The 26,824-nt window shown below is 44.0% G+C and overlaps 1 protein-coding gene across 1 annotated transcript; it reads right to left on the bottom strand.

The window, feature by feature from the left end:
- Positions 1 to 1,569: 1,569 nt before the first annotated feature.
- Positions 1,570 to 26,824, bottom strand: midn (midnolin). Its single transcript, XM_072438673.1, has 8 exons — positions 26,716 to 26,824; positions 24,853 to 25,081; positions 23,269 to 23,356; positions 23,096 to 23,158; positions 12,495 to 13,034; positions 11,759 to 11,909; positions 11,329 to 11,646; positions 1,570 to 4,743 (listed from the first exon to the last, which is right to left on the bottom strand). Exons 1-8 carry the CDS (start codon positions 26,780 to 26,782, stop codon positions 4,481 to 4,483), a joined length of 1,719 nt encoding a protein of 572 aa, XP_072294774.1. The 5' UTR covers positions 26,783 to 26,824; the 3' UTR covers positions 1,570 to 4,480.

The following is a 26,824-nucleotide window of genomic DNA, read 5'->3' as shown; positions in this document are numbered from 1 at the left end:
AAAAGGTCAAAAGACATTTGTAATCTGCCTAGGCTCAAATGTAGGAGGTGAAATAAAAACTTAGATTGTCTAATAGGCTATGTCAAAGGACACAGTCAAAATGACAACATGAAAACAATTCAGCAGTACTCTAGCCAATCCACCCTATTCCCACTGTCACGATGCAATTTGGAAAAGAGTAAATAACCAGTACATTGATGTGCATAAAATCTATTTTAAATTATATTCACATGCGTATAACATGAGGTTGGGCTCCAGATAACTCCAGATAATACTTTGTCTCCAGTAATTGTACACAATCTCTTGGGCAACATCTAGAACGTGGAAAAGATTTTAACAAAGGACATGTAGTCAGTGAACTCAAATCCAATAATGGTCCCACCAATTCCACCCCCTCATAGTCCTGGTCGCCCCTCACGAGCCTGTCGCTAACACCCTGTGGTTTAAAGCATAATGAGACACGGATCTCTGGGTGAGGACATATTAATGGTGTTTCCTAATTACTAGCCGATGTTTTCACAGTTTGACCTTTTTTGGAAATATTTGAACATTTTGGAAATGCCAACCAATGATTCAATCCACTGTATAACGTGGAGGAGGCCCGTGCCTAAAACTTCTAGTAGGCTAAAAGTGATTTGATTTTGTCGCAAATAGGTTCAGTTTCATTTAAATGATGATAAGTTCGTTATCTTAAGTTCGGGCGCAGGACCACACCCCTTTCACGCCCCTTCCTGCAGCTACACTATTTAAGCCTCCAGGTCACACACATCAGCGTTTGTGATTTCGTGCCCCTCCCTCCCACCCTCTTCTAATTCTTCTAATTCATCTCCTAGATAAGTGTATCGAGGCCCGGCAGCCTACAGCTCTCATGGCTAGAAGCCCCAAAACGGCCTCTATTTCTTTACATTCATGTTTTTCATGTTTCTCGTGTATCAATAAACACTTTGCATCTTAGCTGGGGTTGTGGTCCTTGCTAGTGATGTACAATTTAAACTATTAGGATTACTCGAACATGAACTAAATTAGTAAAGAGCTTTGTAAAAGAATTTTCATGTAACTTAATGTTAATTCTCATTGTACAATGCTAAATACTAAATTTAGCGTTCATTCCAAAGTATTCTGACAGTCCTAAATAGAAACTATGGTGTATGTTGTTCCACGGCTCTTCTGTTTACTTTTTGATATTGCTTTTGCAAATGTGTCTCTTTGGAAAAAATGTTGACCCCGCTGCCAGTAACGTTTTTCACATTCAATCCCGAGCTCTATTGCAAAAATAAGTTCATATATTTTATGAAGAAACTTGATAGTTGGGTTTTCTGTGCACAAAAGTGCACAGAAATGTCCCTTATAAATCTTTGTCCAGCTCTGATGAAATGGTCCAGTCTAACTATTATATTAGCTAAAGGGTAAGGTAATATATTATCAATGAAAATAATAGCTTTGCTTCTTTTAAATATGCCACTCTTATCATGTTACCTTATGAAATAGATTTGTTCATGAAACATAAGACTGAATTGCAGCTTTCATTCAATTTTATCGAATAAGAAATGAATACGCACACACAGCTGATTACTCATTTTGTCTTTTTTATTTATTTATTACCTAAAAAAAGAAAATGTTCTATCACAAGTCACACTGAAATGTATTGCTTAAGAAAAAAAATATATTCATAGATTTTTTTTCCACTTTTTTGTAATTTTTTTTCTTAGTTTTTTCCTTTTTTTGGAAACATGTGTGTTTCCATTATAATCCACCAAAAACAAAGGATATCTTTTGGACATTAGCATCAGCTGTACCATGCCCTATAACAACCGTCTCCCCAATGTTTAAAAAATGCACAAAGAAATACATAATTCACAGTTACCATTTTGGTTTATAAATTAATACAGTCACACATGTGCTACACCGGTCTAGAGCTAGAACATTGTAAAATTGTATTCTGAATCCTGTTATATTCAATAGTTGGCTACAAGAAAGAACAGGCAACTTAAATGATCTGAATAATACCACCAAGTTTTTTTTCCTCTCTCTGTAATGCTTTATCATATTTTTTGTTTTGTTTCATCATCTTTTGACTTTTACACAGAAGTGAGGCACACACAGAGTATAGTTCATACATATACAAACGGAAATTAAATTAAAATTTGGGAGGGGCTTGAGCTAAACTGTGAACAGGAAGTGCATGTAGTTTTGGCGTCCTCTTAGGATCAACGTAGTCCAAACTGGGCCGATTTCCACTCAGCCTGCAAGTACTGTGGCGTAAACTTTAACGGCAAGCTCCGCATCATTGTAGCTTTTCGCATTGGGGTTACAACTGCTTAGGGGAGATGTGCGTATTGAACAAAGAAGACCAACAAATATGGCAAGACATTTGGAACAAAAGGCAAGAATTGAGGAACTACTTTCGCTCAAATAACCTTCGAAATCTATAAATACTACAGTTTTGCGTGTGTAAAAAACAGTGAAAACAACTTGAAATCAGCATGACACTGACACTGCAAGGGCAACATTTAAGGCACAGAAGCCTTTGACATAATTTGAGACTCCACCAGCTAAAAAGCACTAAACGACAGATGCCCAGTTCCTCAGTGACAAAATGGTGCCTTGATGACGACAACAATACACAGAAAACATTTCCCCCATTCCCATTGTTCCCCCACAAGTGTCTCGTTTTTAGTGAAGGTAATAATAAGGCCACTTAAAAAAACAATGAGGTTCACCAAAAAGGTAATCTCTCTCTGCAATCTCTAGGAGTGCAATAATGGTGGTGGATCATTCAGACAGAAATATACCAAATTGAGACGAACTTTTAAGTCCGCCGTTCTGCTGGTTCCAGGCGAGCGGAGGGGAGTCGGGCTGTCAGTCTGGATCCTTAAAAAGTCCTTGAAATTCCTGGGATCAAACCAGCACATTGGGGCGTCAAAGAGTCTCTTGTCCCTCCAAAAAATGCCATCGTCTTCATTGTCAAAACAACAGGAATGTTCAGTTAACTTCATCTGTTTTGGTTTTGCGTCTGTAATACTTAAATTGCAGGACACTTTTTTCCTCTTTGTAAAAAAAAAAAGAAAGACATGTTACAAAACTCTAACCAACAAAAGCAGCATTGGTTGTATTTTTCTTCACAAAGTCATGCATGTTGTTAACCTTCATTCCCCCAAAGCACCAGTTTCAAATTGTTTTTTTTCCATCCCATCAATAGAAAATAAAATCTTGTTTCACACATTTGCATGCAAAAAAAACATACTATTCTCTTCCACTTTTTGAACATCTCTGTGTGTAGCAGCAAAACTGTAAAAGGCCTAACCTGATATGTCAATGAATGAACTGGTGGAGGCACTATATAATTATGATGCTCAAACTTACTTAACCTTCTGGAGAAAGAAATTTAGTCTATTTTGGATCACACAGGTTGAATGGCTAAATTAACGCGATATTGTTTATGCATTTACTGCAGTGAATTCAAATACTACGGGCAGATTTGGGAGACATTTTGGACTAAATCTGGCACATCCTAAATCAATTTACACAAACACACGCACCCTCATAAACCTTTGCCAATTGTCACAGTTATATACACAAAATCTAGTCATTTCAGGTCTGTAAGACATGAGGTGGGCTCTACGAAACTCCTTGTGGTTGAGGCTAGACAAATAGAATCCATCAATGGGCTGAACGAATGAATTGATGTACATTTAATTAGCAGTCAAGGACTTGACTAAAGCCACAGAGGGCTGCTGCTTTTAGAAAACAGCGAATAGGAAGAGAAATAAAAATAGATTTTCCATACATTTAAAGTTTAAAAATCCTCTAAAGCACTTTCAGTTAATATTAATTTATTTTTGTTTATTCATTCCTATTGATACCCTATGTCGCTGAGGTTCAATACTTCCATAATCTTTTCTATTTCAGGCCCTGACTCCTTGCACACCAGTTGTTATAAATCATGTGCAAAATCAACTTATTTTTTACTGTTATATGAAAACCTGAATGCTTTGTGAATAATGCTACATATTTTATCATTTATAAAATATAATATGTTTCAAAATGGCAAGAAAAATCAAACAAACAAAATCTGATTCAACCACCCCATAACAGGTAGAAACTGAACTTGGTAGGTGTGATCCAGAAGAATGCCCATAGGAATAATCCATATAGTTCGGTAGCTCTGCCTTTCTTGTGGTTGTGAAGCACCTGGTGCTTCTGTCCTGTGTGTAGTCCAGAGTGGAGTGCTTCATGTCCACAGTGAGTTGTACAAAATAATCTAGAAACACCACCACCATCTCCCTCAGTTCTGCTTTGCTCAAGTCCAGTTTAAGTCTCACTGGAGAGTTTGTGACTTGTCCTAATCCAAGCTTTAAAAAACAATGTTCTGTTGCTATTGTTGCAGTATGGGTTCAAGTCTGTACGGAGCCTTCCTCGTCGCTCCCTTCCAAAGATTCTTAATCCTTTGCACACATTTTTGAAGATACTATATCCTATCTTAGGCCATGACGAACTCAGACTTGAGGTCGGCCTTGACATCGGGCTTCCACACCGAGTCTTCAAAGTCCAGGTCCATGGAGCCCTCGCTGGACATGCTGCTGTTGCTGTTGCTGCGGCCGGCCTTGCGGTTGGGCATCCAGTGGTAGGGTCCGCGCTGGTCCCGCCGGGCCTTCCTGCGCAGCCTCTTCTGCTGCATCAACAACTGCAGGCGCTCCACCTTACAGCGAGTGGCACGGTTCTCCGTCTGACGCAGCCGGTCACCTGTGAAAACCAGAGATGAGGTTTGGTTAGTCAATGGCCAATATCGGTTAATACCATTTATAAACAAAAGATTGGCAAAGGGGAATCAAGAGGCCACTATTGTTAAGTAGGCTTGTTTCGATAGTAGGCTACTATGGAGATTTTAGCAGTCCAAATCTGCGCCACCAATAAAGGCATTAATGTGTGAAAGGGACAAAGAGCAACCTCAAATCTGTGTACTTTTTACTGGTTTAATGGTGAATGCTACCGCTAACACCCAGAGCAACTTAAACGCTGTATATGGACGCTTTGCAGAAGCCAATGTCTGATGTACTCATTGTATTGGTATTAATTACTGCACATTCAGTATACAAATATTTATGTATTGATTCACGGTGAAACCTCTGTACTAAACAAAGAAAGGACAATGTCAATATGTTTACGGGCAGCAGAGCCTTAATGATAATGTTAGGACACACAAGCATCACTGCCACACTCAAGTACACACTTTAACATTGGGATCACATCTCCACCTCCCCCACAATGCACCATCAGCCCCCTCTTTGCTATTGCACCCCTTATGGCTCAGTGGGGAGACCTTATCTGCAGTAACAAGGCCATACAACACACACACATAAGTCAAGGTAAGACGTATCCTATTGGACAGCCGATCCATCTAGCACTGACATGCGGACACATGATTCCAGATGACATGGAAGTCATACTAAATGCATTTCCTCAGCTGTTGATGTGACTATAGGGGAGTAGAGTCCCAAAGGGCGTCCCATGTGAATGCATCCCTACACTTGAGCCGAATCAAGCTTAATTCCATTTCTGCGTATCTTCAGAAAGGAAGGGGACAACCGCAATCTATTAGCCAGTTCCATTAGTATCTGTCTGGGAATTAAATAATTGAATAATGCGGTCTCGAATGTCAATAAACCAAAAGCACAGCACAGTGACCATCTCTTCTCTCCGTCCCCTTCCTTCTGTGTGCACCAAAACGCACTTGCACTTCAGATCCGCATTGAACTACATCACGCGTTCGCACAAACACACACAACAACACTCTTGTATGTACGCACGTGCGCGCACACTCACACGCCAAGCACCCGCAGTAGCTTTTAACGTGGATCGATGGCAAATTAAAAAGACCTATTGATTAAACCTTAGCTCTAGTGCAGCCATCCATCTCAGGGCCCAGGACAACGCTATTGGCTTTCAATACAAAATGCAAGCGAATGGAAATTGTAAGCAGAGAGGTGGGGTGCTTGTGGTGGGGGATAGGGTTTTTTCTCCTATTTTCTTCTTTATTATGGCTTCCTACTCTCAGCTCATTGACCCAACTGCCCCTCCTCTCCACCACCACCCACTTCACTCTCCTCCAACCCCCACTTGTGCTGCCCCAAGTCTCCCCGGAGACAGCAAGGTGGGGCAGAAGGAGTGAGGGAGATAAAGGGGGGCGGCAATGGTCTTAGCAGTAGTGGCGGCGGCAGCAGCAGCGTGGGTTAAGGAATTCCTCCCCCAGGGGCAAATGGGGCAAAAGATGGAGCACATGGGGGGTTGGATCGAGCAAAGGACAGAGAGAAATGAGGGTGGAGGGTTTAAGGATCAGCCGTAGGTGGCAGTTTTTCAAATCGATTTTCGCGCTGCTCCTCCTCCTCCTCCCCACATCGGAATGAAATCTGTGTGGGCTTAATTCGCCTCTTCCTTCATTTGCTTATCAGATCTAGCCATTTTCCCATCTATAAATACTCACCAGTGTGTCTCCCAATGAACAAATGTGGCTTTAGACCAAGGTGGTATAGCAACTAGCAGATTAATTTGTCTTTTAAAAACAACGTTTACACTGCTCATCAATTAGTTACTATAGGACGTGTAGGATTTATTTTGAAACTATAACGTTTGAATTGAATAACAGACTGGCCGTATTAGTTCCTAGGCCTATTAAGGCCTGGTTTCATCTCCAGTGAACTAAAGTATGTACTGGGGCGACAGGGCGACACAGGGGGGGTGCTCCGACATTAGGGCCATTGTTCCGCTGCCTCAGCTCCATGTGACATCCGTATACACCGCTCCAAGGCTTTGTTCCTTCACACTATTCCTGACTATTCTTGCCTATCCCCCTGCCAAAGGCACCACTCAGGTGTTGAAATAAGGCTGGCAAAATGAACAATTGCACAATGTGTTTATAGGAAGAGCAGAGAGGATGGCTATCAGTTAACTTCATCAATCACATTATAGAACAATGTACAGCCGGAATAGCGACTGCCAACTCCGCCTGTTTTCTTTGTATTGGCTGCTATTTTAAAGTTTATTTTTGCTTTTTTCCCTAATTTTTTGTTGTTGGGGCAAATGCTTGTGTGAAGTTTAATGAATAATCTGCCAACCAGCATTATAAAATCATTTGGTGTTGCCGTAGGGGGTCTTGGTCTTTGGCTTGGCAAGTGCTCCGGGAATGTGCTTGGAGGCGCACCAAACTTGGTGTCGGTGCATGTGTGTGTGTGTGTTCATTCATGAGCGTCACTACCGGAGCCCTGGGCGGAAGGCCGGACACAGCTGGCCGCAGGGATCTCCAGACTATGTTTATGACAGTGGGACTATTATTAGGGCTGGCTACGAAGGACAGACTATACACGGATACACAGAGGCTGGCCCAGAGCCCTGCTGCGGAGACCAGCGCTTGACGTGAGCACAATAACCTTGGAGGACCCAGCCAGAGAGCGAGAGCGGGAGAGAGAGAGGTGGCACGAAAATGAGCCAACTGGAAACGGAACTTAAAGGGGACAGAGGGGGGGAGCTTTTCTTAGCACCACTACAGAGAATATGCATGACGCTACGGAAAATTGAATTACAGTGCTAGAAAAATGTGTGGCCTAGTAAAAATGGCTGATGGAAATCTTTAGAAGTCAATGTAACCAGTAGGGCTGCAGTCAACTAAAGAGATTCTTGTTGGACTAAAGACATGCCCGGTGCAAGAAAAAGCTCTTTAAGTATCTCTTTACTCTGACCAAATATTTGACCTAAACTGTTTGTACAGAAAAGTAGTAAATAAACTAGGTTATCATTTGTAAAAACGGATGAATGAACTCAGAATGTACTCCCAAATCTACTAAGAAATACTGTAATCAGTGCAACTATAAAAAATAAAATGATAAACACATAAAGCTACAGTAGGTTAATGATTATTTATATCTGCCAATTGCACCACAACTCAATCGTAAGCGTTCAGATGTCCCCCAAACTCTTCCATCTATGAGTAGTACACAATAAGGGACAGCGAGCAAAGCAATAGACAGCGAGAAAAAGAAAGAAGGGGTGATCTATGAATAATCGATGCGTCAGTCAGTTTTCCTCGCCTATGAGCCCAGCCCAGCAACACAAGGGCTGGACAGAGATAGGGAGCACCAACAGCAGAAGGAGGGGTGGAGGGGGGGCGAGCTGGTGAAGGGAGGAGGGTTGCAGTGTGCGGGACGCAGGGGGAGATTAAAGGAGCTTCTTCTGCTATTGATTGTGTAAAGATTGGCCTTCATTTGCAATTGTCTTAGTGCTGTTGTTTGTTTGCCTTGATAAGTCTTGTGATCTTGCAGAGGGAACATTGTGTTTGCTCAGCATCCAGGGAACTGGGGAAAAGGGAAGGAGGGAGGGACGGGATGTGGGCAACAGAAGAATAAAAAGAGATAGAAATGGAGATTCACATTGCAGCAAAGTCAGATGATGTGTGGGTTTGAGATGTGCAGAATCAAATGGCATGAATTCAGAACGGAACGATTTGTCCTCTATGACCAAATGAAATGCACCAAAGAGAAACGGCCAATCCCATTCAAGTAAGTATGAACATTTTGACAGGCTATGAAAGGGCAGTGACAGCCCTGCAGGGACACGAGCTCTTCAATGACTTTTAGACTTAATTTGCATTCCCCCTCTCTCCTTCTCTCGCTCTCTCTTGCTCACCCACTCCTCTCCTTGTCGAGTATGAAAGGGCACCTAATGTGCTTGGCTGCCTTTGCCAGATAGTTGCGTGTTGCTGCTGTTGTTGTCACTGGGGCATTGGCACAGAGATACCGGCAGCTCATGTATGTCACTGTAGACCCGCACCAAAGCTGTACAGTGGATAATGTGCTTTAATAACTCAATGGTTGGTTGGGGGCACGCTCCAACCCCCCAACCCCCCAACTGTCTCGCCTGTGCTCAGCTATGGGATAATGAAAATGAGGCAGGAGAATGTAAACATTATAGATCATTTTGTCAGTTATGAATCTTGTGAGAGATCCCAGTAAAAGGACTTAATGTGTTTTATGTAAATATTCAAATACAGTTCTACCACTACCTTTACCCATAACACAGCTCTTCCTGAAAGCAGCTGCTGGGGGACTAAAAAGCCAGGCTCTAATCCACTCCTCAGCCCCCTGCCTCTAGCCCACAAAGGCCCTGCCCGGTGCCCTGTGTGCGGCCCCTGTCCCCCAGGCCCCCAGGCCCCCAGACAATAGCCCACTGGCCTGGGGTAGAAAGGAGGGTGGACCAGGGGCGGGGGTCCATCTTTCTCAGTACTGGAATGTAGCTAACAATCAGCCTGGCGGGACATCCCAGAGGCTTGTTCGAAATCCAACCTTGTCACATAATCTCTGTCAGCAAAAAACTACAGAGTGGAGCCACCAAACCACAGCGCTGGCCTTTAAAGCAGCCATTTGTGGTCAACTATGTGTTCCCGCGTGTATGTTTCTGAGCTTTTTATTTACGCTTGTCATCTCCCCCTCGCACATGAACTTGCAAGAGGAAAGGGTAAAGGCTCTCAGGAGACAGCCGAGCTATGTGACATTTTCAAGAGCGCTGTCTCAACCTGCGCACACACCATTTTCAATCGCATGGAAAACAGCGGGTTATTTCAGTTAGCGGAGCAAATTTCTGTGAAGAGAAGTTAAGTGGGCATGTTAAGTCCTATATTGGGTATCAGCTGATAAGACTACAGTGGTCTGTTAAGTCATCTAGTTTGGGACAACGATTTCCACAAAAAGCAGTCCATTCATTGTCTTTTGGAGCTTTACCAGTTACCTGTTCAACAATCGTCTACTGTGTGAAGTTATATGAAAAGTTGGAAACGCTATGGTTAATCAGTGGACATAGGCAGCGTGGACTGGACAGGCTGGATTTAATAAACACTAGCATGATAAATGGAGCTTAGTGATGTGAATTTACGAAACCCCCCGTCTTCCGCCGCGTCTCACTACCCTCTCGCGCACAAAGCAAATTTTTATTCAGGGCTGCATGTTGGAATGCATCTTCTATTTAAAGGGCAAATGTGCACAGACAATGTATTGATGCACAACACAGACATGGAAAGAGAGAGTGGGTGATTAGGAGGAAGAGAGATGGATTTTACAGGAGGACTTTTTTGGACAGCAAATGGGGGAAACAGTGGCGTGGGCTGCAGAATGTGAATGAGAAAGTTGACAAGAGGAAGAGGAGGGGGCGGCAAGGAGAGGTCTTCCCTGAGTTAGGAAAATAACCCTGTGTTATTCCATCTGTTCAATGCGCGCTTGTAAGGCCACTCAGTGTGATGCACAAAATACGCAACAGTGACTATAAATCAAAGCCAACTCTTATGACTGCAACAACTTAACTGGTTCATTCTGCTGGTACATATGGCCGTAAAACAAAGAGGACAAAGCAGCACAGTCACAATAGAAGTGTATGCACTTGCTTTTCCAAACAAAAGAAAACATTAAACATTAATCACAGCATTGGAGAGCCATTCCAGTCTAACTATTAAGCAGAATTTACCCATAGCTCACCACAGTAGCTCAATTTCCTCGCCAGGAGATAAGGAGGCAGCAGAGGACAATGCTGTTTCTCCCAGCGCGGCAAGTCTAACCTTACAACATTGACTGAACGTTATCGATGCTGGACATCTGTCCAACACTCCACATCCTGTGTCTTTCTTAAGGAAAAAGCTTTTAAAACAGCCCCTCCAGTGTATAATCCTAACTGCACAAACCTGTCCTGCTCCAACCCTTGGGCCTGGGTATGTCAGGGTTTGTCCAGCCTTATAGCCTGGGCCCATACATGCCCCAGCTGTAGTCTTTCTTTAGGAGCAAGATTCAGAAGCCTAATCTTATCTAAACATAGCCCAGCCCAGGCTCGAAGGGGTAAAACTATCTCCTTGGTGCACACAAACAAAGCATACTGCACAGAAGGACAGGTAGAGCCTGACTGAACAGGTCTGCAGAGTATAGCATTACTAAGGGGATCCCCCTCTCTGCTCCAAACGCTCAACCTTTGTTCTCAAGGGAGATATAACTGCTGTTCTCTCATTCAACTGCTTTGCCTCAAAGTAACTGCTCATTAAACATTTTAATAGCAACAGCAGTGAGTCAGACTAAATCAAGAAGATAAACAGACAATTAACTAGCAATTACATCTAGCAGTAAGATTAAAATTAAATGGTAGTATTGTGTAAAATATGGGCTCAGCCGTCACATATTCACTACAAATGGAGTAACATCGGCCTACGAGAGCTGGGATGGATCCACAATGACTTCATGTGTATGTTTGGGTTGTGTTCATGACATGCTTGTATGAGCAGGATCAGACAGAGGAGTCACTCACCGGGAGGCTTGCACATGTGGATCTCACTCTGGCACTGCACCAGAGGATGAAGGGCCGGACGGGGGCTGCTGCGGCTGCAGGAGGGCACTGAGGTAGCTTTGGCAGCAAGCTCTGCCATGCCAGTAACCGGGGGTGACGGGGGTGGAGATGGGGACGTGGGTGACCCACATTGGGTCTGGTAGCGCAGCTGCGTCAGAGAGGGGGGCATGCCCTGGTAGTGACGAGTCGCACTCAATAGATCATTAAGAATTTGGAGGATGGTACTAATATCTCGTCTGGGACGCCCTGTGCTGTCCTGGCAATTTGGGTGCAAAGTGCCTAAAAAAAAGGAAAAGACAATGTTTGAATTATACATGCATTTATTTTACTGTGTATTGTTTTTGTACTTTTGTTTTATGTGCCGAGGGTTAAAATGCAAAAGTGTGTTCACCTGAAAAGGTCCCTGAGAAGACTCCGGGAGCATGGTTCACAAAGCTCTCAATGATGGCTCCAGGTTTGCGGGAGCGAGAAGAGGAGGGGGAGGAGGGGGAGGAGGGGGAGCTGCTGCCACTGTTTGGGCTGGTGGTGGAGCTGCAGTTTGCCTGCAGAAGACATATGGACAGCATATTAAGACACAGTTTCTTATTGAAGATGCCCCTGACCCTTTTGGTATTTACACTTCAACATTTAGCATGTATAAATTACCCCTTGGTGACCTAACATAAGTACCTATATATGTCCAGTAAGCAACCTAAGCAGGAAACATAACCTTTCCTAGGTCCATCAAGGGCCTGGTCTATACTGTAGGTAACCAAATATGCAATATGATCAAATTAGGAGACAGGTGTCTCAGGTTAACTTAACTCAGAATCAGAATACTGCGAGGTGAAAGTTAAACTGAAACCTAACAGTAAAGTTCATAATGTGTATACTTACATGACCTGTTCTTGTTTGATGATAACTACTTTTTACACATTAATATACCATCACAATCCCTGTGCAGCTTTCTTGAGTCCCTTGTCATGTTAAAGGTTGTTAGGTGTTAGGTAAATGATTGTCTGGCATTCAATGCAATCTTACTCCTCTGCCTTTTCACTCATCAGAACATGAGATGGCTGTTTCTGGGTAAACCCTTTGTTTTCATTCTGTTAAGACTGTACTAAACACATTACACCAGAGCAGCTTACCTCTGGGCACAGGACTGGGGCTACAGGGCTGGGCTGGCTCATGCTGTGGCTGGACTGGCTTGACGAAGGCTGGTGGTAGTAGTGATGGTGATGATGGTGATGAGCTGGAGATCGAAACAGACTTGCAGGCGTTTGGGATGGCCGAGGGGAGTGGGGCAGAGGAGGTGGAGTCGGGGGACTACACTGAGCGGATGAGGCTGACTGGTGGTACATGGGAGGCAGTGGCTGGTGGTGTGTGGGGGGCATGGGGAAGGACAGGGGCACTGAGGAGGGATTGGAGGATGGGTGAGGTGGAGAAACGTGTGAGCTGGGACTGTGTGGATTGTGTGGATGGGGGTGCGGGTGCGGGTGAGGCACACGAGGCTGTCCTGTGGGCTGTGCCACACTGTTGTCCCCACTGCCCCGTGTGATGACGTGTCTGTGTTGGAGCTGAGGTCCTCCAGACTGCTGTGCTGCCAGCTGCAGCTGCACAAACATCATATGGTCTCCGACGCGCAGTGCCAGTGTGAGAGGCGAGCGGCCTGACAGGAAGTCACTGACCTGAGGAAACAAGACAGCAGAATTTAGTTCTGTGTTTTATTATTCCATTTTTATCCATGGTGCAGGCTGAGTATTAATATAATGACTACATTTGACTGGTCTGCTTTCTAATTTGGCAGTTGCACAGACAGACCCGCTCTTCTAGACGCAGCCCATTAGTGCATTATGGAGTCTTTCACTATTCTCCAACACTAGGGCTTTTACATCTGCAGAGCGTGAAAAAAGCCAGTGAAGAACACAAATAGAGCCCACTCCTCTTCCCACTGCCCTCGGCCTGTTCTTAGTCAGCAGTGTCATTCACTGCAGGAACAAAGGCCACCCTTCTGTCTGGCCTGAAGCCTGAAAAATCAGTCCCACATCCAGGAAATACACCCCGCCTGCCTCTTGCTCACAGAATGCCTGATTGTCCATGGGTCCATAGCGGATCTGGAAGGGCTGCCCATTTTTGGAGCTCTGGAGCAGTGACCTCCACTGACCCATGTGTGGCCCGGACGAGCACACAGTCACACACTCACACAGCCTAAAGAGGAGTCACGACTTGATCTGAGGATTCACACTAAACAACCAAACTCTTGTCTTCTCCCACTGCATTCCCGTTCCCTGCTCTTTAACGTTTTCCTCCCACTGTATCCTTTAGCAAAAAACTTTGGGTCTTCACCTTTGAGTATCTTATTGAATGCAAGCAGAGAGAAGCAAACAAGAGTTACTAATATCATGTTGACGTTACTGTCCTAATAGGTTTCAATAACCTTTACATGTGTTTATCCCTAGAGGCAAGTGGAGGCACAAAGGGCACCTGGCTGTACACTCAACAAGAGCGCACTAAAAGGACCAGTCACTGAGAGGGAATAATACCAAGTAATAGAGACATACATACAAAGACAGGGCAGGGAAAGTGAAAGCCTGGTTCTCCCCAGACGCTGTTGCTTTTGGAGTGTGCTTTGGAGATCTTGGCCTGTAGTTAACCCCGCGATCACCAGGCTCTGCCCTCCATCACTCCTCTCTCCCTTTTCTTTCTGCTTATTTATTTCTCTATCGACCGCTGCCTCTCTGTTGCCAGGGTGACCTTTACACATCGGTATTGACATGGTTTGGAAAAGAGGATCGCGAGAGGAGAGAGGGGAGCAGGTGAAAAGACCTGGGGGATGGGGTGATGATTGGATGTTTTCAAAGTTTTGTAATGAGATACATTTACCAGAGTAAATTATATGAGAACTTTCATGCATTATTTATTTCATATTTTGTTCTTTCAACACAAAATCTCTAATAAGACAAAACTCCATTACAAATGCTGTTAATAATTAAGTGGTTCTGTAGTTATTTTTGACAACACTAGAGCTAGATCAACTTTAGTTAGCTTTGTATATTGCAAACGTAGCTGATGCTATGTCTTGTTCATACAGTACACACCCGGCATGATTACCCCATCACAGGGCGACAATTAAACCAGCATGCCCCAAGGTTTGGGTGTGAAGTAAGGACAGGGTGCTACATGAGAAGGCTCCTGGAAACCCCATGTGCAAAAGGTCAACAGTGAGCTGTTACTGGAGTGTGGAGTCCGTTTGGGGAGCGGGAGCAGGCTGGTATTCTCTCTGTGGTGGGGGGAGATGGAGCTAGAGAAGGGAGGAGGGGAGAGGGGGAGGAGAGGTGTCTGGGGGTCCTGCAGCTGTTGAGTGTGCAAATGTAGACAAAAGCATCAGAAAGGGAATCTGGCATAAACTTAATTTAATATAATTATTCTAGGTTTGGGCAATATATCAAAACATGTATAATATTGTGAATGCTGTTTTGAAGCTATGCAACATTTTAATATTGAAAATATCATTTATAGTAAGAAATACACACTACAAATAGAGCTGATTAAAAATAGAAATTAAAAAGTGATGTTGTAAACTTGCAAATGAGGGTATATGGTGATATTTCTGAACTTTTGTGGTACATTTTACAGACAGTTTACATTTTCCTGATAATTAAAGCTCGAGTAACACCTAACCAAAGACCTGTTTTACCACATTTATGTTGGATTGACATAATATCATCATCAGGATACGCCAAAAGATCAAGATATGTATTAATATCGTACAAAACCTGAATATTAAACCATGTAACAGTTACTGTGAAACTTCTTCGAGAAAAATCTAACTTCCCATTCACAACTCAGCATTTCGAAAACAATTTTAGGAAGTAGTGTGTTTACATAATGCATCTAACCTTCACATAAATATGTATTTCCAATTTGAAAGAAATGCATAATCCATTTACATATGTAGTACATGGGAGAGGGTGCGATGCAAAGAGGCCTGGCGGTGACTGACAGCAGGAGAAACACAGAGGAGGCTTGATTACCCTTATAATGACTACTGCGGATTATTCAAAACCACCAGATGAAATTCATGTCCTCCTACTGCGCTCCCGACACCACATGGCAGCTCCAAATTAGCCGGGGAGAGAAGGAAGCCTCTCCTCTCGGCTTCTCTCCCTCCCTCTCTCTCTCTATCCTCGCCTCCTCCAGTTGATTTTCTGTCACTCTTGGTCTCAAAGTCTCAGGCGTGGTTGAGTCACAAAGTCAATTTGGAAGTTGCTCACACATGCTCGGCTTAGTCTCCCAACACGTGCGGGCTAAAAATCTCCTCTGTGCTACTTTGACTCACTGAAGGGTGGAGGAGCGCACACATGCCACCCACCACAACCTCATCTTTGGGCAGAAACTAAAAGGGCAGAAACCCACGTAAACAAAGACAGAACAAATGACAGGGGACGTTCCAGCCGCTCTAATCTGGATGGTCACTCTGATAGCTTTGTGGTGAGCTTTCCCCGTAACCGCAGAACAAAAACAAAGAAGTTCCACAATGATTTTTGTTGCAATGTTGGCAAGCATAGCAATCATCCCTATTACAATACACTAAATAGCTTATACGGTAGTCTATTTTCTACATACTTTTTAGTATTGTCAGAGTTAAAGTGCTTTATTCAGCCCTGGTTTAGTCCAAACGTATGCAAATGTCCTGAGTCATTCAGTATTCAACAATCAATCTCGTATGATTTTAGTCTTCATTGGTATTCGTTGGTCATAGGCAAATATTCAGGTGCAGAATGCATCTTCTTTCAAGCAGCATCATTTACGACTGACATGCTATTTTCCTCAACAAGGAGCCCTGAACAGCTTGTCTAGCTCGGCGCCGGGAGCTGTGGAGTGGAACACCTGAAATAGGGCCTTGTTTCCTGGGGGAAGGGAGGATGCGGAGAGCCCTGCTTGCCTCGCTGCCTGCCAGGGGCTAGATTGGCAAGTGATCGTGTAACAACAAGCCTCTTCCAGACGGACAGAGACTATGAAGGAGGCGAGGGAAGTGTATTTGTGTGTGCGCGTGGAGACGGGGGCGAGGGGAGGAGGGGGTTGCTCTAGTGTCGGAGAGCTGGCTTGCGAACCATTCCCAGAGGTCTCGACTAGCAGCTCAGCTCCAGTCCAAACATGCCTCTCTCTCTTTCTCTACGGAAAACAGCCAAGAAGACAGACACCAATGCGGCTCAGCAAGCATTGACGTCAGGACACAGCAGATAGATAGAGCATTAAGAATATTGCAGCCAAACAAAAGAGTGCTTCTAAGCCAGTCTCCCGTTCTCTTTACGCTCCACTTCTACCTCCGCAAATGTTTATAAAGCAACTTCATCCTGTCTCTAGTGGTTCTTAAAAGGGACAGAATTGTAAGAGGCCCACTCTTTGTTGTGTTAAGACAGGCAAACTCAACCAGCCCGGCATTGTTCTCCTTATGCAAAAAGCATACCAGTAGGTCTGTGAGTATATGCCCAAAAACATGTGAGCATCATTACCTCTGACTGCAAGTCTACTCAGGCTTGATAAAGTGCTGCTCCCTTAATTGCCTTCACCTCACCCACTATGCACAAAGGAGCAGTCAAGTGGTTAGAAAATTTTGATGTGTATTGTAGCAACAATTTAAGTTTGCCAAGGGATGGTAGCAAGTTTAAAAACCCAGCAGTGAGCCAATTATTGTTTTAAAGGATCTCTTTGTGTTTGATTGACATGTATCGCTGTACTGTGTCAGTCACATCAGCCAATTGTGAAGTTTTACAACAGAGATTAAGATGAAGTCTTTTGCTACTACGCCACTACGTTTAAGGGGATTTTTGAATAAACTTTGTTATTGCATAGTCGTGAAGACCAGGCCGTGTTGTTTGGCAGAAGCCTTTGGTTGCTATGCGGAGATAGGGGAGAATATGATAAGGGCCAGTCTGGGGAGGAGGGGTGGTAAAACACGGAGGCGAAGGGGGTTGGATGGCATGAGGAGCCGAGGATGGTGCATGGGGATGGGGGTAGGGTGTCAGGGAGCTGCTGCTGCTGGTGATGAAATATTCAGTGAGAGTGCGCCTCTGGCTCCTTCCCTCTTTTTTTCCCTTTCGACATCTCTGGCTGACAGTTTTATTTATTGGGGTCCCTGTGGTTCAAGGAACTCATTTGCAGTCGTTCTTACTATGCACACTAAGCGAACTACGGCTGGGAGATAAGCAGGAGAAGGAAGAGACTGGTGGGCTGAGTGGGAGAGAGAGAGCACTGAGCTGACATTCATGAACAACTGAGCAGCTTTGTGCCGGAGAGGAGAGAAGAGGATGGAGGATTTGAGGGCGGGACAGATGGTTAGGAAGAGGGGAAGCCTTGAGACGAGGAAGAAGGCATACTCAGCCTCCAACACACCTGTCCACATTCTATGCATGTACGGTAGGCTTCAAAAACCAGAAAATTAACCCGCACATCGACCCAGATGTTTTGATCACGCTGGGACACTATTGATAGCCGCACACACCGGCAAAAGATGCAATAACACACTCTCAAAAGAGAAAAGGAAAGGAAAATCAATAGACTTCTTGCATCATGGCCCCCAAATCCTAAAATGCAGCCTGGGGGGCGCTTGGAAGGCCCCAGTAGAGATGTTGGAAACAGAAAGGCTGAGGGTGCTGGTTGAGGACCAGCTGGCTATTACCGGATGCGAGTGAAAAGAGAGATCGGAATGGCAAAGTTCAGGATGATCGGGTTACTGCTGAAGCCACCCCTCACTGTGTGGAAACAACTGTTCAATCTAAATCCAAAAGCACAGATATACATGCGCGCACCATCCCCATCCACATGTCTCCTAACATGTTTTACAATCCAATCTTGGCCTTTTCTACCTGCTGGTTTAATCATCGTCTTGGAAGCATCAGTTAATAATAGCCCCTGTGTTTTAGGCTGGCAGTAAAACATCATCGCCTGTATTTTTGTATCATTGAGCGCCACGTCTAAGTTAGGAATTTGAGCCCCAAGAGCAACTGAATATGCCGTTGTTAGACATGATGGTGGCCATCAGACTGGATATAGTCCTGGCCTCAATCCCTCCCACGCAGTAGCCCCTCTTGTCACGATGCCTGCTACTTGAATCACAAAAGCCCCAGTGTCATCAGGGGAATGGAAACAAAAAACAAAACAAAAATGATAGTCACGACTCAAATATAGACAAGTACAGACTCCCCTTGCAGCCGAATGAGTGAGTGACACAAGGATTTTAAATATGGATGCTGGTGCATGCATCGGCACAGCAGCACAACGTAATGCTCTGATAGTCCTCAGTGGCTCATTGCACACCTTGATGCCCTTCACCCAATAGTACACTGCTTCTGCGCATTTAGGCCAGCACAAAGAGGATTACACACAGGTGCAAAAAGCTGTGCGCTTTGCTTATTAATGCTGTTTTCAAGGGGAGGATTTAGTTGTGAAATGAATAGACCTTTTCAGATCAGCATTGTCTTTGATTCCATACACAATTTGATTTACACATTCACGCAATAAATTAATTTATGTAGCTTTCATTTAGGTAACAAAAAACAAATTAGCATTCAAAAGAGCAAAAGCAGCCTCTCCTAAGCTGCATGCATACAAAAAAGACTTCCATTTCAATGAGAGAGGGAGAGGGAGAGGGAGAGGGGGAGAGAGGGGGAAGGTATCTATAAAAACAGAGAGGGAGGATCCATTCATATTGACCAATAGACTGGCTTGAGTCATTTTTTCAATTCGGTGCACTCCCAAATCCTCAATACAATTACTCTCCAATGATTTCCACTGATGTCAATCCGTCTGATTAACTAACATGTAGATAAGGTTGATACAAGGCAGGGCAGTAGAAGAAGCCTATTGACGGTTTGCATTGAGCTGGGGTCATCCTCCAAAGTCCAATATTGTCTCATTTTAGTGCAACTGTCCTTCATTCTTTTCCCCTGCACCTTTATGACCTTACAGGCAAGCATGGGAGACAGTGAAGCGTGCACGAGCCAGATGTGACTCTCTATAGGTTTGCCAGACATTGTGTAGCCCTTACAGCCACACACTATCTGGACAGCGGCACAATGACAATGACGTGGAGAATAAAGGTGAAAGAAGGCAGAGGTAGGAAAAGTAGAGCAGATACGTAACAGGCCAATTCCTTTGGGACGTTTGGGAATGGCAGCACACAGCCACATACTACCAATCTGTGTTAGAGTTCAAGGCAGATTTTGTCAATGTTGTGGTGCCTGCTGAGCATCCCTCCAGCTGGGCCAGGCATTGATTTTGAAAGCTGTATGCACCGGGGCAGCATCAGTCAATTGACTATATCTGGAGACTATATGCAGACTGAAAGGGAGAGTGCAGGAGGGGGTTAGGCCAAAACTAAACGTGAGTGACCCTGAATCATTGTGAAAGAAGTTGCAGGTTAGTTCTCTTCCAACAAAGAGGTGGTTTCAAGGGGGGAAGGGCACAAGGAGTTAGGATGTACAGGGCGCACGTGTGGCTTTTAATTACTAACATCAATTAGTGTCAATGAGCGAATTTACTACTGCATTAAATCCTTCTCTGATCAGTAAATGGAATGTGATATCACTTTGCGACACCAGACAAAATGACAAGCTGTAGATCGATGGTGTCTCAGTCAAACAAATATTTGTATTCGTCGGCTTAAAATGTTATTAGTTTATTATATTAGACAAGCGCAGAAAGGAGAAGATGAAGATTTATGAGGGAATCGTGAGTTTAATCAGCCTTTTTACAAACACACCGTTTCCTTGTACTTTTCAAATTGAATGGTTTTTTGCATGAACTCCTGTGCAGTTGTAGTCAGATTACAGTCAACTACAGCCCTTAAAATGACAATTAAACATAGGAGAGCAATAGACAATAGGCAATAGGCCAATTCAAGGCTACTCACAAAGGAAAAGGTACAGTACTCAGACTCGGACTGAAACTAACATATACACGTTAACTGGTCAATAAAAACCTTGTTATAATATATATTTCTACAACTCACTAAACCACTAGCTCTACACTGTACATTCATTCTACTGTGGAATCAGACACGCTTTCATTCTCCGGTAGCATCAGAAATCCTCTTAAATATATCCCTTCAGTCCTAATGTGTCTGTGTCTGTGTGTGTGTGTGTGTGTCTGTGTGTGTCTGTGTGTGTGTGTGTGTGTGTGTGTGTGTGTGTGTGTGTGTGTCTCCTCCTTTCGCAGACAGAATGAGGAGAAAGAGGAAGCAAGGGCAACTGTATTTTGATGAGCTGTCAGAAGGCAGTGGCTTAATACAGCTTAGATGTCATGTGAAAAGTGTAGCGAGATGCCAGAGGAGGAATTAAGGCAGACTGGGATTGTCCTTGCCATCATGGACAGACCCAAAGTAGTTATAGCTTTTGCCTGGTTCGCTGGACTTGCAAACCACAGCTCATTTAAATTGTGGAGCCTTGGGAGGGCTGTTAACTGAAACACATTCTCCTTTTCTGATAATTGCTGAGGTTCAATTTCCATAAAACATGTTCTATCCATCCCTATCCAGCCCTGTAGGAACTGTCATGTTCTTCCTGGTTGGCTGCGATCTATTCACTCCCCCTTGGAGTCCAAAATAGGGAAAGATGATATACTTTAGCCCACTATTCCACGAAACCAAATGTGCTTTCTAGCTACGATCCCACCGAGAAATTAGATGACCAAAATACTGGAGAGTCAATGCCTAGATCGAGGGCAAGTGTGACTATTTTTAGGATGTATATCAGCTATCATGTCAGACACTTTTAAGAGCTAAGTGCATTGATTGGTTTTTGATAGCCCCAGAGTAAAGGGGGAGAGGAAATGAGGAAAAGCTTTTGTGTTTTTCTAATCTTACGCCAATCTGTAATCTTCTCCAACAATCTATATCATTCCATTCGGCTGCCTCATGAATTATAAAGCAGGAATCAATTGGTGGGGATAGAAACAGTCTTAAGCAGCTTGATACCTTTTATTTTAACCTTTTAGCCTGTTATTCATGCTTGCAGAGTCGCGAAGATTAACAAATTCGTTGAAATGCGTGCGCGATAAGCTCCACCGAGAAGCGCCTGACTCATAACAAAGAGTAGTAGTTGAAGCAAAAAATGTGGGACGAAAGCAGAGACGGGAAATATGTTTTGGAAATGATCATTGACTAGATTCAGCAAATGCATGCCACATGGAGATGGGCAGGGCTCACATCCAGCCCACAAACAAACAGCACGCTAGAAATTCAGTTTTATACCAAGGACACGTTCACTTGCCCACACCTACACAGACTCATCTGCTGTCAGCTCTACTAGCTAAATGTTGAGCCAAAACATATCACCAGACAATAAAACACGATGCCAACCAATCTCTAATCAAGACTAAGGATGTCACGATATCAAAACACACCTTAAAGATTGTCCACGGTTACTGAGGTCGAGACTGAACAATGGGGAAATCTATACATTCTCTATCACGTTACAATTCTTCAAACAAAATCTAACTTTCTGTATGTTAATGTGACGAAAACAATCAGAAAAAGGGACTTTACATTTAAATGAATTACAGATTTAATCAAAAACTACAATTATTACTTTCATTCTTGCCATTATATCGTGACCTGATTGCATGTCCGTTGAATTGCACGCAAATGTCACAATCGACTCTAGTTGCCCATATTATATATATATATATATATATATATATATATATATATATATATATATATATATATATATATATATATATATATATATGCATATATGCCCATATTACTGTCACAATACTCTTATGACGAACGTACTCGACACGGTTCAAATGCATGTGAAACGAATATCGAATTTCACCATCTCGTCGCGTCAGCAGCCAGTCAGCGGCGCAGTTACGTACGTCTCCGCGGCGTTGCCCAATGTTACAGAGGAAGTGTGTCTGACTCAGTCTATCAGCTGCCGCGTGCCTTCTTACGTCACTCTGTTGTCTGTGTGCACCCGGCCTCACCGCCTCCCCGCTCACTCGCCCTGCACCCCGACGGCAGCGAGCGAGCAGAGCACCCTTTCACTGCTTACATTCTCACTATTGATCAAAACGGTGAGTCACGTCACTATGAGTCAAAGCGCTCAACATAAAGAACGTTTCACCGCAAAATCTAAAGTGTGGTGGCCTTTTTTCTCTCTTTACTTTACTGCGTGCTAAGCTTCCAGGAACCCTCATGCTAATAGTTAGTGAGAGGCTTGACAACTCATGATCTAAGCACTATGTTTATGACTTGGACTTCCTGGAAACTTGCCTGTGTGCAGTGTGTGTGCGTGCGTGCGTGTGTGCGTGCCCGTATGTGTGTGTGTGCGTGCGTGTGTGTGAGAACATAAAAAGGTGGGGAACGATTGCAGATAAAGGCAGAAAGAGGAAAGTGGGTAGCAAGGCGTGAGAGCTATCCACTCATCCTCTCAAATACGGCTTTCTTGTGCAGGCTTCCCACAGCTGTGCGCACATACATGTTACTAGGATACAAGAGGGTGTCACTGCTTATTATATCCACAGCAGCTCGCACTGCTCGGTTTAGCTCGGTTTGTTTAAGAGGCCGAGATTAGACAAGTAAAGAGGCTTGTGCACAATCTCATCTGTGTTTTATCTAGCTGCATTTTACCATGGCTACAGCCCCGATCCCCACACCCAAAGCCCCCATGCAAACATAAGCACAAAAGGCAGAAAAACTAGAGTGATTTTTTGCATTGTGTAAAGTGGAAACAGTTCGTACCTGAGTTTCAGTGAGGCTCTCCAAGGCCTGCATTACGGACTGTTCGGGTCTTGATGCTTGAGACTGAAAAAAGAGCAGTGTTTTTTCAATCTTTGCATTTATGTTTGTAACTTAGTGTTTCCGTATCATGCAAAAGTAATTGACATATATGTCTGTAATATAGGTAAACTTACCATTAATCCTGCTTCAACTGTTGGTACAAGTGTTAACTTGCTCCCATCTAATATGCCCAGGTCCTGGAGTTTACCTGAACTAAGTCGCCTTGGGAAAGCGAGAAGAAGATAATTAGTGCACGCTGACAATATCTCCTGACTTGAGAAACACAAACGTCCAGAGCTCAAAAGGAGACTTGAAAACTAGTTTGGAGAAAGAGCTGTGGGTGAAAAGGTCCATGAAAGGGAGGTATTGATTGGGCTGTCATATTTCAATTTGGAGTATAGTGGAGCCTGACAAGCGCGTGTAGAGGAGATTTGGCACCACTGCCACTTGCCTAAGCAGCGGTAACCATTTCTGTTTCTATTATTTTCTGTTGGTGTATTGTATTTAGAAAGCAAGATTGAGGCAGTGCACTGAATACAAATAACACTGTGACACAGTTACACCGTTATAGTGATTTTTACTACAGTTGTATAAACTACAGGACAGGAGTGGAGACATGCACTATAGAGACAAATATATGCAGTATGTTGTGGAGTGACTGCACAGCTGCCAGTATTGGCACAACAACGAGAATGTATTACCTCCTAATGGACTTTTTCACTGAAGTAGACAAATGGAAGACGCAAAGGTGACAGTATTCTCTGGACAAGGATAACATGGTGACTGCTGCTAGTATGTGCGTTTGGTAGAAGAGAATCCTATTGTCCTATGAGTCATTCAGGTGTAGTGGCTTCTTCCAGTCCAATAGTCTAATATAGAGGACAGCGTGTTGCATGAGCATGACCTAAATTTCACCTCATGCATCTGAACAAAGAGCTCTAGACTGGGTTTCTGTGAGACTACTGTCTGAGGAGCACGGCAGAGGATTAAAATGGGGCTTTCAGGTTGGAGAGGATGATGTGATTTATTTGCTGATTACAATGAGTGGGAGGGGAGGGTGGTCCGAAAAAACAATGCTGACTGTTTGCATGCACTAAGCCTTTACTTAATCTTTGCATAATGCCACCTGCACTTTTGTTAAGTCAAATTAACCTGGGCCCAAGTCATGAGAACAACACCCCTAATGCTGTTTCACTCAGTTTAAATAATAATAGTCTACACGCATGAAAGGGTAAAGCTAATAATGCATGTGGGAGACACAAAGAGATATAGTTCAGTTTTGTCCGTAACTAGACACAACCAAGTGAAATGTAAACCCCCCATGTTATCTGGCAAATAAGTAAATAAATGACCAGGTCCTTGTGACTTTGCTCATCAATGTTTAACTTGTTTGATTCAAGCAATATTAGCAATTCAATCAGCCTTCAGTATTCGTAATGACGGGGTTAATCAATGCAAGTCTGCAGATAGCCCTGTCAATACTATTCCACTGTCCCCTATGCACTTTTCCAATAGTGTGCGTCCTTGTTTGAATATATTGACGTGCAAAGCAGGCAAGGTTGAAATTAAAACATATAGAGTGGGGTTTCGTGTGCTTAATGTATTCAGTGATTCAGTGCGTGGATCGCACGGCATTTAAAGACAAAAGCAACGTGACTGCTTCACTGCCCCATCCAGAGATACTTCAAATCTAAAAAGACAATCAGAGTTCTACTCACGTTTCTTTGTGCAGCAGAGCGAGTCTTTCCTTAGGTACTTTGAGACGTTGAGACAACCTCCTCTTCAGTCCTTCCACGGTCTCCTCCTGGGGCAGGGAGAGCTCGAAGCGTGTACCGGTGGTGGAGTGGATGTAAAGATTCATGGATGGCTCAGTCGGGACAGCCTCGCAGGACGAAGCTCCGCGACTGGTGCAGCTCCGGGCGCTGGGATGCTGGTCCATCCGATAACCTGGAGTGGGAGATGAGGAGGCGAGATGCACAGCCGGAGTTGAACAAGAGTGAAATGAAGAGCAAGATCCGCTGTTTCGGCAAAGGTCCTTGTTCTGTCCTCAACTGAGAAGCAGCATTCAAAGAGGCTCGCCTCTGCTCTCGCGCCCCGAGAGTCGCAATAAAAGCCAACTCGTCCTCTTTTTGCTCGGTAACATGCGAATAGTTCCCAGAAGAACCTCACCTACACAAGGTTGTGTTTAGTCTTTGTCAGCTCTTTTGTCTTTGCTGCTTTTTCCAAGGTGTAAGCGCCCTAATGCTACATAGAGAGTATTACCATATGGAAACGCAGAGGAGAAATGTCTGATGCCTACAAAGAAAAGAATATAAGGTCCTGTTGGAGGTTGGAGAGAGCCTAAGTGGTGGAAAAGCACGGTCCGTGAACTGAAGCCTCCCCTGGCTGTGAGCGGCTCTCCGCTGCGCACCTACGGCAGCTCCAATGAGACATCGACAATGAACATTGTCACAAGTATCCCACTTCCACCGTCGATCAGATACGCCCACAATCCTGAAGCCGCCGACCAATCACGAGAGTGATCTTTCAGGACGCAGCGCTCATCGGCCAATGGGAGCACGGCACTCACACCCGCGTGGAGCTCGTGAGTTGAGGCCATTCATAATAAATTACAGCATATAACAAAATATGTGCTCATACCACATCACGCGCTTTAACTCTCAGTGATCACGGATGTATTCACCTCTCAAGAAGTGGTATTATGTAGTAAACACTTGTATTATTTAATTTTGATCACGTGTGCATTTTGTTTCCGTCAAGTCTTTGAAATACCTCGATGTCCTACAGCCCACTTCACACATTACATATACAATAACACTCACATAACCCCGGTGGTATTGCTCAACGCTGACACAAACGGACGTGCGATATGCAAAGCGCACTCACGTTGAACGGGCTTCTCTTTCGGAAGAAGGATGTGCATTTTGCAATCTATGTCGGGAATGACTCGGAAAGGGAGGCTCTTATCTGATTGATCCTTGTCCAGGCTACTCCCGATGACAGTACCATAATGAGCAGGCGAATGAGAAAACGGGAGACAATTATTGAACAAACACCAAGTCCAAGATCCAGTAGTCATCACATTGTCCTAACGCAGGAGGAACCGTCACAAAGACCGTGCTAAGACGCCATCTAGCGACCAGAAAAAAGAACTACACACAATTAACGCGTTGGAGTTTACAAGAAAGTTCTGCAATTGCAATGTAATAAGTATCTAAAAAAGACACAAAAAAGTCTTTATTTCATACACAACGCAAACTACTGACTTTGCGCGTCCCTGCTCATCACTGCTGCGGTGTCAGCGGCTCATTAAGAGTTTACACCGGCGATGACATATTGCGTGAGTCGATACCAGCCTTATTAACTTAATCACGTCCACCGAAATTACACGGGAGGTGGCACATCTAATCACTTGACAACATGCCTTTATCGACCCGCCATCGACTCATTCTCCTCAATCAATCTCCTCACAATACGCCGCGTGTCAAGTCTGCTCGGCCGCTTCTCGTTCACGCAGACAATGAGTTGCAGTTCCAACACTTAAATGACGTAAATAATGAGTGTAACAAGAGTGGACTTACCAATTATTGTGGCGAAAACTGTAACGCTTCGCTGTTGGATTGCACTGTGTTCCCCCAGCTTTGGCATGTAAGGTAAAGTCACAAAAGGTCCCCCAGGTAAATCCCAAAC

This window comes from Eucyclogobius newberryi, unplaced genomic scaffold (assembly GCF_026437365.1).
Source record: "Eucyclogobius newberryi isolate DKJ021-1_F unplaced genomic scaffold, fEucNew1.0.hap1 SCAF_9, whole genome shotgun sequence".
NCBI lineage: Eukaryota > Metazoa > Chordata > Actinopteri > Gobiiformes > Gobiidae > Eucyclogobius > Eucyclogobius newberryi.
Note: the sequence above shows the minus strand (reverse complement) of the source record. Positions and strands in the feature narration are given on the sequence as shown.